This window comes from Papio anubis, chromosome 17 (assembly GCF_008728515.1).
Source record: "Papio anubis isolate 15944 chromosome 17, Panubis1.0, whole genome shotgun sequence".
NCBI classification, from domain to species: Eukaryota; Metazoa; Chordata; class Mammalia; order Primates; family Cercopithecidae; genus Papio; species Papio anubis.
In genome coordinates, this window is record NC_044992.1 from 22,105,420 (window position 1) to 22,120,453 (window position 15,034).

Genomic DNA, 15,034 nt, shown 5'->3' on the forward strand with positions numbered 1-15,034 from the left:
TGAAATTTAACTTCAAAGAAAGATGAAAGGAGAGGGAAAGTAAAGGGAAGATATCTGGGGCAAGGAAGGAAATGGAGCAGTCACTGGTCAAACAGGGAGGGGGCATCCTGCCACATCTGTGAGGGCTTCCTCACCCAGGACTGCCAGCAACCCTGTCAATGCCCCCTGTGCCCACAGCCCACTGCAGGGCCTAACCCGGGCTCCAGCCCCCTCTGACTCCCAACTGCTGGGATCAGGGGGAGTGGATGCCGGAGGATGTCTGTGTGAGAAGCAGTGCTGGGGAGAAGTGTGCAGAGGAAAAGCAGGGAGAATGGGAAGAAGGGTGGTGGGAAGCTCCTGCCTTCTCCTCCCCATCCCTGCTAGTTTCATTTCAGATGGTCTCCTCTTTCATGTGCCACCCCCCCAACACACACCCAAGTTTCACCTTCTCATGAAGAAGCCAGTGAGGTGGGCGGGGGTTGGCCCAGCTGAGGGACCTGTCATACAGGTTTGGGGGCTGGAGGGCAGGCATGTGCAGAACCAGCTGGGCGCCCCCACACCCGGCCTTTCCTTAACACTCTGTGCTGCCCTAAGATAGGGCTTGGTAAAATTTGCCACACGCCACAAAGAGGAGTGTGTGTGAAACAGGAAGGGTTGGGTGAAAAAAATCACTCTGTATCCATGAGAGTGGGCGGAGACACCTAGGTATAGGCCTACCTCCATCTGGCACAGAACACAGAAAATTCCTTTTTGTGGGGCAAAGAGAAGATGTGAACGTGATGGGAGACAGGTTACGTAAATGCACTGAGAGCCAACAGGCACAGTATCCCAAGGCCCCCTTCAGCAAATATGCAAAGAGAGGGCCTAAACTTTCTGCTGAGAAAGCTCTGCCTCTGGCGACTCCACAGAAACCTGGTCCCCTGAGGCTGGCCTTGGAAAAAGCCAGCTCAGTCCTTTGTGACACTTCCCTAAATCCCACCATCGAACATGGGGTCTCCCATGGGTCCTAAGTTCTACCTGAGCCTCAATTTCTTTTCTTTAAATTTATTTTGAACGGTCTTGCTCTGTCACCCAGGCTGGAGTAAAGTGGTGTGATCATGGCTCACTGCAGCCTCTACCTCCCAGGCTTAAGCTATTCTCCCACCTCAGCCTCCCCAGTAGCTGGCACTACAGGTGTGCACCACCATTCCCAGCTAATTTTTGTATTTTTTTGTAGAGATGGGGTCTCCCTATGTTGCCCAGGCTGGTCTTGAACTCCTGGCATCGAGTGATCCTCCTGCCTCAGCCTCCCAAAGTGCTGAGACTACAGACATAAGCTGCCATGCCCGGCTGCTCAATTTCTTTCTCTCTTTTTTTGGGGACAGAGTCTTGCTCTGTCACCCAGGCTGGAGTGCAGTGGTGCAATCTCTGCTTACTGCAACCTCCACCTCCTGAACTCGAGCGATTCTCATGCCTCAGCCTTCCAAGTAGCTGGGACTACAGGTGCCCGTCACCACGCCCAGAAAATTTTTTTGTATTTCAGTAGAGATGGGGTTTCACCATGTTGCCTAGGGTGGTCTCAAACTCCTGGGTTCAGGCAATCTGCCCATCTCAGCCTCCCAAAGTGGTAGGATTGCAGGCGTGAACCACCACGCCTGGCCCCCAGCTGCTTAATTTCATATAATGTGCAAGTCTGAAATCCCACTGGGGGTAAAAGGAATATCCAGGTCCCACCAGCGGACAGCAAACATGCTTGGTTAGGACACATAGCCACCTGACCAGGGCAGAAGTGAGGTGCTGGAGTGGGGGGTGGATAATGGCCCAGAGACACAATGAGAAGAGAAAGAATGGTCTAGAGGCCAAAGCAGCGAGCCTCAAATCTCTCTCGAACATTTGTGGGGTTAAGGGTCCTTCTGGGTATTGAGTGAAAGCTCCAGGCCATCTCCTCCCCAAAATACACATTCATACAAATTTTACAATGTCAGGAGGCTCTGAGCCCCCCAAAGTCCTTATTGAAACTCTCAGGGTCCCATGGCTCAGATGAAGACCCCCTCCCCTGAAGCAATGTGACACACAGGGAATCCCTGCTCACGAGTCAGTGTTAACCAGAGCCTAGACGGCCTGAACTTTCTTTCCCAAACTAGATGTGAGCAGGCACCCAGTGTTGGCCCAGCTCTGCCCTTGAGTGACAGTGTGCCCTGGGGCTTGCCTGCCTCAGCCGGGCACCTGGCATGGCTCAGGACGACAGAAGGTCTGAGATGGCAGCTGGGAAGAGGATCAGCCTATACAGGCCCTTTCCTGCCCTGCCCGAGACAGGCCTGGGAACCCAGGCATGGGCTGCAGGAGGTGCCATCCCCAATGGCAGCCAGCAGCAGCTCAGCCTGCTTGAGAGGCAGGAACCTGGCGGGAAAGACCAGGGTGACGGGACCCAGGGAAAGACCCTGCAGCTGAAGTAAAGCCTGACAGCAGGCGGCCCTAGGCAGGGGCCCTAGATGGCAGCCCCAGCTTAAAAAAGCGGGGGGAGCGGAACAGACAGAGAGAAAAGAGCTGAGCCAGACACAGAGGTAGACAAAGCAGTGACACAAACCAGAAAATGACACAGAAAGAGAATGGGACACAAAGATACAGAGAACAAGGAGAGAAACAGAAAAACAGAACCAGAAACCAAGGAATAGAGACCAGCAGGGACTGCTGGGGCCAAAGGGAAAGCCAGGGACGGCAGAAGCAAAGATGGGAAGATGCAAAGACACAGAGATGGGAGCGATTGACAGTGAGGGAGGGCAGGAGGAGCCAGGAAAGCGACTCAACATGCAGGGCCGGGAGGACCAAGCACACAGGACAAGTGAGACTCAAGCCTCTGCAAGCACCTCCTTGCACCGCACACGCCCCACGGGACCCTGCAACCCAGAGTTCCTTCCCTCTCTGCCGGCAGACAACCAGCCCAGAGCCCTCTCTGGCTCTCCACTGGCCTCCTTTCCACCCCAGCCCGGGGGCACGTATGCGGGTGCCCCCTGTCCAAGCTTCCCAGGCTCCGAAGAGAGGGGCATGCAGGGCTTCCTGCCTGTGGGAGGAATGCTCAGCTGACCCTTTGGTGAGGAGTGACGCGGCAAACTGGCACCCAGGGGCCAGCGTGCCTGCATTTTACGCACAGCGTTCCATTCAGATGAGGAATTCGGCCTGTGGGCAGGTGGTGGCGGCACAGCCTCACCATGTCCTGCTTGCTCTCTGGAACCCAGCAGCCCCAGGTAACTCTCCACAGGGGCTCTACCCAAGGCCTCCTGCCTCTTCCAGCCCACATCCTCTGGGTCCAGCCCTCCAGTCTCCCCTACTCCCCACACCAGGACTCGGGCCAAGTTCAGGGCCACCTTCCACCCACTCTCTCCTGACATCACAGAGGTGTTCCTGGCACTGAACAAGCCAGTTATCCAGAAGGAAGGAAAGTCAAGTTGCTGCATCTGAACCCTCTAGCTCCCTGGCCCCTAGCCCTGAAGGGGGCAGCCCCTGAGTGGCTGGGCGGGGTGGAGCTAGGGCAAGACTCAGAGGGCACCAGGAGACCAGTGATGTCTGGCTGAGCAGCAAGAACAGAAGGAGTGGGCCAGCCACCCAGGGGCCCCTGGAGTGAGGCCCGACTGCCCTCCTGTGGGACAACTCACCCGGCTCAGGCCCATGCAGCAGCTGCTCTTCTCCAGATCCAGGCACTCCAGCAGCTCCTCCACCGCCTGTAGAGAGAAGCCTCCGTCAGGCAGCCCGCCTGGGTCTCCCCTCACCATGCAGGGCTTCCTCCAGGCCCTTGGCCCTTCCCCTCCCTCCTCCTAGACAGTCTGTTACTCATGCACTTGTGTGGGCTTCCTCAGTGTCAGGCATTGGGTTGGACTCTGGGGACACAGAGATGACTACAAGAGGAACAAAGCATCTTGCTGGGGAGCAAGACAAGTGAACTACTGCAGTGCCCACAGGAGGTGGCACCTACACGAGGCACCTCAGACAGCTCTTGGTTGTGCTGAGAACTTCTGATACAAGTGAGAATTTGCTGGACCAAGTAGGGGAGAGGGCATTTCAGGCGGAGGAACCAGTGTACGCAAAGGCCTGGGAGCACAAGACAGCAAAATGCACTGAGGAAACTCCAAGTCACTCACTGGAACTGGGATGGGGGGTGGGTAGTGAAGGTGCAAATAGAGAGGGGGCTGGAGCCAAAGCACGTGGAGCCCCATGTGCTTCGGGAGCCCCTGAAGGGTTCTCTCAGAGATGGGCATGATCAGGTCTGCACTGGTAGAGGTCTCACTGGCAAATGGGTAGATGGATGGAGACCTACCCCTCTTAGGCAGTAGTCCACAGGAAGGGAGGCTAGAGCCTGGCCCAAGGGGAAGAGAAGAAGAGAACACACAGCAGGTGTTAAGGAGACAGAGCCTTGCCTGATATGGGGATAGGGTATGTAAGGAGGAATCTAGGGCTATACTGAGATTTCCGATTGACATAACTAAGCAGATAATGGTGCCATTCTCCAAAGTAGGGAATATAAGAGAAAGAGCCGACCTGTGGGGAGACAGAATGAGTTTGGTTTGAAAAAGCTGAGTCTGAGATGCCATAAGGGATAGGGGTAGAGAAGTCCAGAAGGCAGTCAGATAGAAATGTATGTCTGGAGCTCAGGAGAGAGGCCTGGGCTAGAGGTATTGATTTGGGAGTCATCAATATATATGCAGTAATTGAAGTGATGAGTGTGAATGAGGTTGGCCAGGAAGAGGGTGCAGAATAGAAAATACATATGGCCAAAGACAAAGTCCTGAGGAAGACACCTCTTTACTTCAGGGGCAAGTGGAAATGAGGAGCTCAGAGGGAATGAGAACAGAGTCAAGGGGGAAACCAGGAGTGGCAGCAAAGAGGCCCAGGAGAGGATGTCCCAGAAAGAATGGAGCCCCGTGCTGCTAAGAATTCAAGTAACAGAGGGATAGAAAGTGCCGGTTGGCTGTGGCAATATGGAGGGGATGAGAAGACCAGTGCCAGGGCATCAGGGAGAGGGACCAGGCAGCCATGGGCGGTGAGGGCAGCAGGAAGAAAGCCCAGGGCAGGCAGGAGGCAGAGCACAGTACAGGGAGATGATGACAGAGGTGACAGAGGCTCCTTCCAGAGAGCAAAACCTGCAGGTCTGTGGGGGAGTTTCTCCATGGAGAGAAAAGGGCCAGGAGAAAAGGAGATGCTGGAGGAAAAAGACAGAGAAGCAAATTCACACGGATAGAAGGGGTCTCTGGGGAGACCCAAGGAAACGGACTCCAAGGCACAGGATCAAGGGACTGGACGAGAGGAGGGACCCTCCCCACCAAGACAGAAGGTGTACAGGAATAAGGAGGCCAAGGAAGAGAGGTTTGCAGGAGGCAGGAAAAGAAGCTGGAGCCTGATGTCCTGAGATCTGGAAGTTGGGTATCTGCTGAGAAGGTGAGCCAGAAAGGTGGGGTGGGGAGGATTTGAGGAGAAAGATGGAGAATGGAATAGCAGATAGGAAGCCTGGAGTCACGGTCAGATAAGAAGGGGACATCTAGAAGACTTGCTGGTTCCCCCCGAGGGCCCACCAAAGGCTGAAGACCATGAACCTGTAGGAAGTCAAGTCCACAAAGTTGTATAATTTTCTTCCACCACCCTTGGGAGCCCAAAGTGAGGAGTGCAGACACCCAAAGCCTGGCACTTTGGGGTGGGAGTTTGGCAGGCCAGGTGCTGCAGGAGGCTCAGGAGGGCTGAGGGCAATGGAGGCAGAGTGACTGCAGAGTGAACCATGGAAAAGGAGACAATTGACAGAGAAACGGAGTGTGATCCAGAAAGAGAGGTCCTGATGGAGCTGGAGAGCAGGTGTCCTGAGGGGAAGAGAGGTGTGGGACCAGCAGGCACGAGGCTGTGGTCAGAGAAGGTCACGCTGGGATTTATGATTTCAGAGGTGGGGCATTTCCAGAGCTGATGAGGTACTGGTGTAGCCACAGGTGGGAGGCTGGAATGGAGGCTGAGGCCCGTGAGAAGGGGGCGTGGGACGGGCATCGATGTCCACACGAGGTTGCCCAGGCCACCAGCAGGCCAAAGGACGGAAGAAAGTTCTTCCAAGCCCCCTTTATGAATTCAGGTCTTTGAGGCGGGGGTGGAGGGGCAGGGGGCACACACAGCTGGGCACTCTGTGGGCTTTCTGCCCCATTCTGCAGCATCCCCTCCTTTTAGGGAAGCCATCCTAAGGTCTGAGATGTTTTCAGAATCAGGATGGGTGCCTGAGGCCCAGCACAGTAAAGGAGGGGTCCTCTGCTCTGGGAGCCCTGTGACTGTCTAAGGGGCTGCCTCTGGGGCTCAACATGACAGCCCAGACGGGCAGGGACACCCCTTCCGCAGCCGCGAGTTCACCACCCAGGGCCGGAAAGGGCCCAGCAGCCTGTGTTCACCTGGCACCACAGAGGTCTCGCCATATCCACCTTCCTTCTAGGAGGAATGTTCACCCAGCCCTGGACAGTTTCCTGCTTCAGGAACCAATCCCTGACATGCGGGCCAGGCTGGGGGCCCAGGTGCCGTCAGTGGGGCTCCCGAGGCACTAATAATTCTCATGTGCCCCCAGTGGGCCCAGGCCCTGCTCGCTCCTGGATGATTGTCTGACCCACCAGTGAGCAGACACCCCCAGCTCAGGCCTCCAAGGAGGGAATGGCTCTTCTCCAGCTCCTACGGTCTGGGCCCCAGGACACAGCTGGGTGCTTCCAAAACCAGGAGCCTGAGCAGGGCCAGATGGGCTGTCTCCAGGGGAGGGAAGGCAGATGAGTCTGGGAAGGGCAGCTGCTTGAGGGGCCTGGGCAGATGGAGAGTGGTCTGGGGACCTGGACCTACCCGCCTTTCATCCACCACGATGTAGTTACGCCCGTGTTTCTTGGTCAGGTGTGGGGCCAGGACATCAAAGCGGCGGCGGAACTCAGAAAACACCATGTGGTCAGGGTAACCTAGAGAGAGCAGCCCAGAGCCAGGCCCGTCAACGCTGCCTGCTCCCAGCACACCCCAGTAGCCACTGGTGCCTGGGCAGTCAGTGGACAGTCACCAAAAGGGAAGAAACTGCAGCGGGTGGGGAGCCTGTGGTTGAAGGCAGGCCTCGAAAGTAGAGTGGGGAGTCAGGGAAGAGGAAGAGGAGGCCAGGAGGACAATCAGGCCTGCTCCACAGGGGGACAGGAAGGCCTGAAAAAGGAACAGGCTCCTTCAGAAAGAAGTAAGCTCCTAGTCAGTGAGGTATGCAAATGGGGGGTTGCGGGGCAGCTGACCAGCTCGGAGGAAGGCTACGTCCCAATCCCCAAGATGCTTTCTAGCCCTCCAAGTCTATGTCTCAGTGATAACGCAGACAGAACAATGTCCTGTGGTCTTTAAAAAAAAAGAAAAAAAAAAAGGACACCAGGCCAGGCGTGGTGGCTCACGCCTATAATCCCAACACTTTGGGAGGCCAAGGTGGGAGGATCACTTAAGGCCAGGAGTTTGAGACAAGCCTGGCCAGCATGGTGAAACTCCGTCTCTACTAAAAATACAAAAAAGTAAGCTGGGTATGGTGGTCCATGCCTGTAGTCCCAGCTACTCAGGAGGCTGAGGCAGGAGAATCGCTTGAACTCAGGAGGCAGAGGCTGCAGTGAGCCAAAATCACACCACTGCACTCCAGCCTGGGAGACAGAGCAAGACTCTGTCTCAAAAAAAACAAAAAACAAAAAAAGGCACCAGAGTAGCTGAAAGGAATCATGCATTGGCTAGGTGCTGGATTCCTGGCCCTGCCTCTTAGGATCATGTGACCTTGGGCCAGTCACTTAACCTCTCTGAGCCTCAGTGTCTTCACCTTTAAACGGGGGCCCTAGCACTTATCTCGCATGGTAGTCATGGAGATTAAATGAGAAACCAAGTAAAAAGCACAGTGTGACTCACTTGCTTGGCATTTAATAAACACTTCTTTTCCCCCTCCGTCCACTGAAGCAGGACATCAGAAAGGCCGCCCTCCTTGCCTCATCCTGACCTTGAGTCCTAGGCCAGGTGACCAATATGACTTGTAGATTCTCTTTCCCTGAAGAGTGTCTGAGCTTCAGGTCAGGGGAGGTGTGACCTGACTTTTGGCTTGGAGCAAGGTGGCTTTTGGCTTGGAGCAAGGTCAGAGCAGTGGCTAGCAGGAGGTGACCCCAAGTCACCCTGATCTTATCAGAGCCCAGGGTGGAGGGCCACGAACTCCACTCCCACAGAATCACAGAATTTCAAACCAGAAAGGGTTTCTTCTTAAACCAGATCTGACTCATCTTTCAGACATAGAAATGGAGGCCTGGGAGGAGCGACTGGCTTGCTCAAGGTCACAAAGGCTGCCGCTGGGGGCAGAACTGGCTTCCAAACCTGGACTCCCGACAGTCAGCCAGGGACTCGCTCCACAGCAATGATGGACTAGCTGGCTCTGGGAAACCCTCCAGCTGGGAGGTGAGGCTGATGCATGTGCCTGATAATTGAAACAGGAGGCGGGGGCTGCTGAGGGCCCAAGACAAAGTGAGCTATTGATTGTATCTGAATTGCAATTAAATTGATGGGCCAGGATAGCAGGTCTGGACGCCTGGCATCTTAATTAATCATCAGTGCTATCGTCGGTGGCCGGGGGCCGGGTGAGGGAAGGGGGGCCTGCTGCTGCTGGCCTCATCGATCTGCTTGTTTGAGTAAAGCACATTGATTTTGGTTCAGAGCGGTAACAATCTGGTTTTGAAATAATAAACACCAACTCCATATCAAGACGTGGGGACAGATCGATGATTTATTTAGAGCAGGGCAGGGAGCCCGTTTCCTGGCTTGGGCTGCTAAAGAAAAGTGACAGTGCCCATGGGAATGCCTGAAGGGGACCTGGCTGTGGGTGGGTCTACCTGCTCTTCTAGCAAAGGAGAAAAACATCAGAAACCCAGCAACTCATAACTTCTCAGGCAAAACAACAACAACAAAAACAACCACCAAAAAACCCCACTTGAGAGACATGAGACATGACTCTACAGCCAGCCTGCCTGGTCAAATCCCACTCTGCCGCTCAGGAGCTGTGTGACCTTGGGCAAGCTACTTAACCTCTCTGAGCCTCAGTCTCCTCATCTGGAATAATAGCAGTGTGCTATCATGATAGCGGTGTGCTATCCCGGCCCCCAGCCACCGACAATAGCTTCTATGGACTCTAAGTAACCACTAATACTATCATCCTCTATGTCTCCTCTTTTAGATGGGCCCATAAAAAAGGGTCTGACTGACCTTTCTTGGGAGTTTTAAGTACTTCAGAAAGATTTAGCACCTCATTTCTCATTAGACAGATGGCTCCGAAAGGGCACTGGGTTTGCTGCTGTGGGCAAAGTTGAACTGTCCAAACTAGGGACGTGAGGAGAAAGGGAGCTGTGGACAAATGACAAGGCGCGGGGTGGAGCTGGGAGGGGAGAGGGATGAAGAAAACTGAATACGGAAGGGAGAGGAGGAGGCGGGGACTCTGCAGGATGGAAAGAAATGGAGAAAGGAAGGGGCTGTGGGCTGGGAGAGATGAGAGACCAGAGCAGAAAGGATCGTGAGGAAAGAGACAGGAGCAGCCCCACTGCAGCCCACGGGTCCCAGGTGCGAGGTGGGGCAGGGCAGAGCCAGCTCTGGAAAAGAGAGCCCAAAGTGGAGAGGAAAGGAGGCCCCACCTTGGCGGTACATGCGCATGGCATCGAGCAGGCGGGAGCCGCGGAGCTGGGTGCGGAGCAGGGGCACGTCGAGCTGCAGGAGCCCAGCCTCGCAGTGGTCTCCGGAGGGCAGGTCCAGCTCACTGCTGCTGCTGACTCGGCGGGAGGAGGCGGAACGGGGCTCCCCAGCCCAGCCCTCAGCCACAGGCAGGAAGCAGTGCACAAAATGCAGCTTCGACTTCTTGATGGTGTCGATGAGGGCATCCTGCCGAGGGGAAGGGATCGCCCTCAGTGGGCTCTGATGGCCTGTGCTCAGAAGAGCAGAGACTGGTGCCAGCGTCTCCACTGCTCACGGGGTAGCAAGGGCGCCAGCACCAGCCAGGACCTACTAAGCCTGGACAACTCTGCCCTCGCTGGGCCTGGGTGGCCACTCACAGGTGGCAGCACTGAAAAAGAAGACCCCACCAGCAGCCATCGAGTCACAGCGCGGCGCTGAGTGGGCACCAGATGGCCTCAGTGTGCTCGGAGTCCCCAGGCCTGCCTGCCAGGGGTAAGGAAGAGTCCCCAGGCCTGCCTGCTGGGAACCGGTTGGCACTCACCACTTGCAGCTTCATCTGGATGCACAGTGACTTCTTTTTGACAGCCGCCATGCCCGTGGTAAAGGTCTTCCGCATGCTGGTGGCCCGACGCAGTGCCAGCTGCGAGCCGCCCTCCAGGCCCGCAATGGAGCCAGAGAGCACCGTGGCACTGCCTGCGCGGCCCAGAAACAGGTTGCTGATGATTTTTCTGCCAGAGGTGGGAGGATAAGGGAGGAAAAGCAGTCACATCGATGGAGCGGAAAAGGCCGCTCCTCCCCCAAGGCCCCAGAGCACCAAACAGTCCCATTCGGCCATGTCCAGGGGCCTGGCTACCTGAACTGCATGCCCCACACCCTACAGAGAAACGAACAGTGGAGAAATTTTCAAACAATATGGAGAGAAAGCCAGAGGTGGGCAGAAGCCAAGGGGTGGACAGGAATTGGACAGAGGGGAGCGATCTACTCATCTGCTTCCACTCACCAGGGAGGGCAAAGGTGTGGAAAGGTTTCCAGTGTGACAGGAGGGGTTAGGGTTCAACATCTTCTAACATACGATATAATTTATTTATTACGTTTACTGTTCATTATCTGTCTCTCCCACTAGAATGTAAATTCCACAAGGGCAGGGAGCTCAGTTTTGTTCACTATGATCTGCCAAACACCTAGAAGCCCCTGTCGCAGGGTAGGTGCCCCTAACCATCTTCTGAAGAGCAGAGCGGATGACAGGGCCTATGGGCCTGGGGGTTTCTAAGGCCACTCCTGCCTTCTTTGACTTGGGGGTGTTCTTCACATTTAAACCATAGGCTCTCCCACCATGTCTGCCTCCCACCTCTACTCCAAGAGGCCCCTCCAGCTCCTCCAGGCCAAGTGCCCTGGGCTGTTGCCGCTCAGGAATAAAGGCCATTTATTTTGCTAGTGAGGGGGCCTCTGAGACAACTCCAGGGGGAGGGAGCCCCAAAATCAAAACAGTCCTGGGTACAGGACAGGGGAGGAGGCAGTGGTGGTCTTACTTCTGGGAGTCCTGCAGGAGCCGGGGGGCATTCTGGGTGGCTGGGTTCTGCTTGGTGTAGTTCAGCCAGCCAGTCACGTTGTACTCTACCCAGTTGGTGCCATGGCTGTGGCCCAGGAGAAAGTGGTGTGGTTTGCTGCTGCGCAGAAGGGGGCTTTGGCCTGACGGTGGGAGAAGCAAGATTCAGGTTGTCAGGGCACAGACACAAAGTGATCCCCTGCACAGGGAGTGCCACCTAGACCCACCTGTAAGAGGAAGCAGAGGAGCTACCCTCTAGGGATGCCACCTACCTTTTTTGTCACCTTCCTGGGGGCCATAATAGGAGAAAAGGCGCTCCAGGAGGGTGTCCTCACTGGCCCCTGGCACCAGAGCCTCCTCTTCCAATAGCCATAGCAGGCCCCTTGCCTCATCTGTGCGGGCCAGCGAGCGGACCTACAGAGAAGGAAGGAAATCCCTCCTTGTCATATGGAGCTGTGGGAAAGGGGCCAGGGTGGTCCTCAGGCCCAAACACACCCTACAGAATGCTACGCACGTGCACACATGCACGCACACACACGCTGCAGCTCCTGTCGCTCACTGCTGACACCTTGTGGAGGAGGCGGGCAGCCCAGGGAAAGGGAAGCCAAGAAAGGGAGCAAAGGGAAGCCCACAGCAAAAGAGGGTGCTTAGCACTCCAGTCCAAAGTCACCAAAGACTGCAGCCTTCCTCCTGGCCAGAGCCCACGCCCTGAGGCCCTCCTCCACCCTTTCCCCTCGGAGGTCACCAGGGACTTGGGTGAACCCCATATTGCTCTCACTCCCTGGCAGTGGGATAAAGTCTGGAAGGCCCTGAGCACAAGGGTTGGCCCTAAGGAAGCTGTCAGTAAGTGACAGCTGTGGGGTTAATCCTGGTCTCTGAGAGTAGAGAACCCAGAGGGGGCTCAGATGGCTGCCGGTGGGATCACTGCAGGCTCACTCAAGGACCAAAAGCATAAGACAGGTGACTTAACGGATGTGGCAGCCAAAATGGGCAGAGGCTGGGGCAAGCTAGACAGCAGGTACCCCTATCTACAGGGAACAACCACCACTGAGCTGCAGCCAACCGCTGTCCTGGAAGAACACTGGCCTAGCATTGATAAACCCTCTGGTTCTTCAAGAGAAGGCAGAAATACCCAATTCTGATTTCCAATATCCCAGGAAGGCCAAACAAACTAGGCCTGTGGCCACATCTGGCCTGCAGGTGCCTTTTCTATGGAGTTCCCACATCTTTCTTGGGCAGGAAGGATGGAACCTTCCCCACACCCTATTCCGGCCTGGCCTTTAGGGACTGGAGGAAAAAAGAAGTGAGAAAGGGGCAGTTTTTTCTCTCTTTGACCCCAGCTGCCTGCATCTCCTCCCCACAGATGCCCAAGGGAGTTGGCGTGATTACCAGAAGGAAGCAGAATGTGGCCAAAGGCCAGGGTAACTCTGGCGGCAGGAACCAAGTAGCAGGAACGAGCAGTGAAGCAATCAGATGGGAAGACAGGCTTGGCACCAAGGCCCCCTTCCCCAGGGGTGCAGCTGCCCCATGCCAAGGCCCATTAGTCAGGGGAGACCACAGAAGAGAAAGAAGGGCCAAGCTCTTCCCACATGCTGTCTGACCCCTGCCGCTCATGCTGACAGCCCCCTCTTCCGGTAGCCACAACGGTTCTGAGTGAGGCCGTCACAGGAGCCCAGGTGCCAGGAAAAGAAAATCCACTTCCCTGGGGAGATGCGGTGCTTGGGCACTTTAAACATCTGTCCCCGGGGGGTACTCACTCTTTCCCAGTCCCACCACTTGTGCAAGCCAAGCAGGGCCTTATGGCAGAGAAGAGGGAGGGAGAGGCAGGAATCAAAGCACAGGACGGAGATCGGCGGCCTCGCAAAAATGCCAGTTCGCCAATAAAGCACCTTATGCAATTCCCCTAATGGCGGACAATCACCAAGTGCCAAGGTGCCCAGGACACTAGCACAAAGGGTGACAAAGCCTGCCCCCAAGGTTGAGGGGCGAGGGTTCATATCCATGACAGCCCCCTAGAGGGCATTTGACAGCTTGGCACTGTTTCCCCTGGGAGTGGGAGGCTGCCTCCTGGCCCTGCTTTGTTAGGTTGCACCAGTCCTCTACTTGGGGACAATGGGAGGGAATGACTATGTCCTCGGGGTCTGGGCCCTCACCACCTGGGACTGGTCACCAGGGCTCCTGGCAGACACACTGGAGGCTCAGCCAGTCACCAGCTGGGGCCTGAGCCTCAGAGGCTGAGAAAGGAGATACGCTTTCCTGCCTGGCTGGGACACCCGTGGGCTGTGGCTCCCCAGGGCACTAGAGCAGAAGAAAGTGCCACCTTCCTGGCCAGACTGCGTGAGTGCTAAGGGGCAGAGCCCCAGCGCCATAGAGTAGTTGGTGTCTGGGCATGACTGCTGGACCCTCCCTCAGCCCACAGTGGCACTCCTGGCAGCAGCTCAGATGGAGAGGGCTCCACCACAGGGAGACGGGTGGGAAATGAGAGGAAAGGCTCTCTCAAACCCTCTCTGCAGCTCCTACCAGGGACTGATGGGAGGCCTGGTCCACAGCAGCCACAGAGTCATCCGTGGGGGACTCCAAGTCATCAAACGCCAGCTCGATGTTCTCCTGGGAAGGAAGGCCGAGCAGTACTGAGCATGGGGGTCACGTTGTGGGGAACAGCCCTGTGAGCAGGCTGGGAGGGAGCTCTGAGATCTGCAAGGCCAACCTTCTTCAGTGCCGTGCAGGAGCTCCCTCCGTCATCCCAAATGAAACGGCTCCCAAGGCAACACACTGTATTTTTTGCACAGCTAAAATTCTCAGAACCTCTTTTTATCCTAAGCCAGAGTCACATTCTCATTACTCACATCAGTTGATTAGGCAACACAGAGCAAGCCCACTCTCAATTTCACACAATCATCCTTGAAACACTTGAAGACAACTGCCATTTTCCTTCTGAATCCTTTCTCGCCCCAAATAAATATCCTGACAATTCACTCAACTCATTTCCAGATGAGGCAGGATTTCCAGTTCTCATCCCATCAGGGACACCCTTTTACAGAAGGCACTAAGTCATCATCTGTCACCCTCACAGATCAGGGAAGGGAGACGGGAAGGCCAGGCCCAGACACACTTGGAGCAGGAACCACACAGTGGCAATCACTGGGCCTGGGAGGTGCCTCAACAGAGGCCAAGGGCGGTCTCCTCAGGGCCCTCAATGCACCTGTAGGCTTCCTGGAGAGTAAACTCTCCACCAAGTAAGAACGTAGCCAAAGCCAGAGGCCAGCGACAAGGGGGCAAGGAACGACTGCTGCTCCAGAGAGTGCAGGAGGACAGAAATGGAGAGTAAGGTGGTGCCTTCTGCATCCACAGATGCCCTCTCTAGGGGTGCCAAGGCCAGAATCTGAGGCCAGGTGAGGCCCAGGCCCCAGAGCTACCTCCTTGTATCTTTCCAACTCCTGCACGAAGGTGCGCTCGTGGAAGAGCCTCTGCAGCCGGTCCTGGGTGTAGTTGTGGCACAGCTCTTCAAAGGAGGCTCCGCGGGCCGACCCACCCTGCTCAGGGTTCTGGAAACCCGGGGTGTCGACAATCATCATGGAGCAGAGCGAGTGCTGGCTGGACTTGAGAGCCCTGGATAGGGACAGCCTGGGTCAGAGCCCCGCTGGTTGGCCTCTGGCACCAGGAAGCCCCACCCTGCCCCAGCCAGACTTCCATCCCTGCCCAGGTGCCCAGGACCCTGGGGGGGAGGGCGTGCTGGCCTTGCTCATAGCCCACAGTACAGGGAGACCCTGCTGGAGGAGGCCGGCTCTGCCTCGGCCAACCAGGCACAAAGGCATCTACTCCACCTCT

At 56.0% G+C, this 15,034-nt stretch overlaps 1 protein-coding gene across 19 annotated transcripts in view; it reads right to left on the reverse strand.

The window, feature by feature from the left end:
* Positions 1 to 15,034, reverse strand: part of MYO18A (myosin XVIIIA) — a 106,074-nt gene that overhangs the window by 26,022 nt on the left and 65,018 nt on the right. For all 19 annotated transcript variants that reach the window (XM_021928881.2, XM_021928886.2, XM_021928884.2 and 16 more), the window contains 8 exons: positions 14,623 to 14,815; positions 13,727 to 13,813; positions 11,479 to 11,620; positions 11,190 to 11,349; positions 10,202 to 10,388; positions 9,624 to 9,867; positions 6,802 to 6,911; positions 3,612 to 3,677 (listed from right to left, as the gene is read on the reverse strand). In XM_021928881.2, the coding sequence (XP_021784573.1) occupies positions 3,612 to 3,677; positions 6,802 to 6,911; positions 9,624 to 9,867; positions 10,202 to 10,388; positions 11,190 to 11,349; positions 11,479 to 11,620; positions 13,727 to 13,813; positions 14,623 to 14,815 (1,189 nt within the window). The remainder of the gene's footprint in view (positions 1 to 3,611; positions 3,678 to 6,801; positions 6,912 to 9,623; positions 9,868 to 10,201; positions 10,389 to 11,189; positions 11,350 to 11,478; positions 11,621 to 13,726; positions 13,814 to 14,622; positions 14,816 to 15,034) is intronic.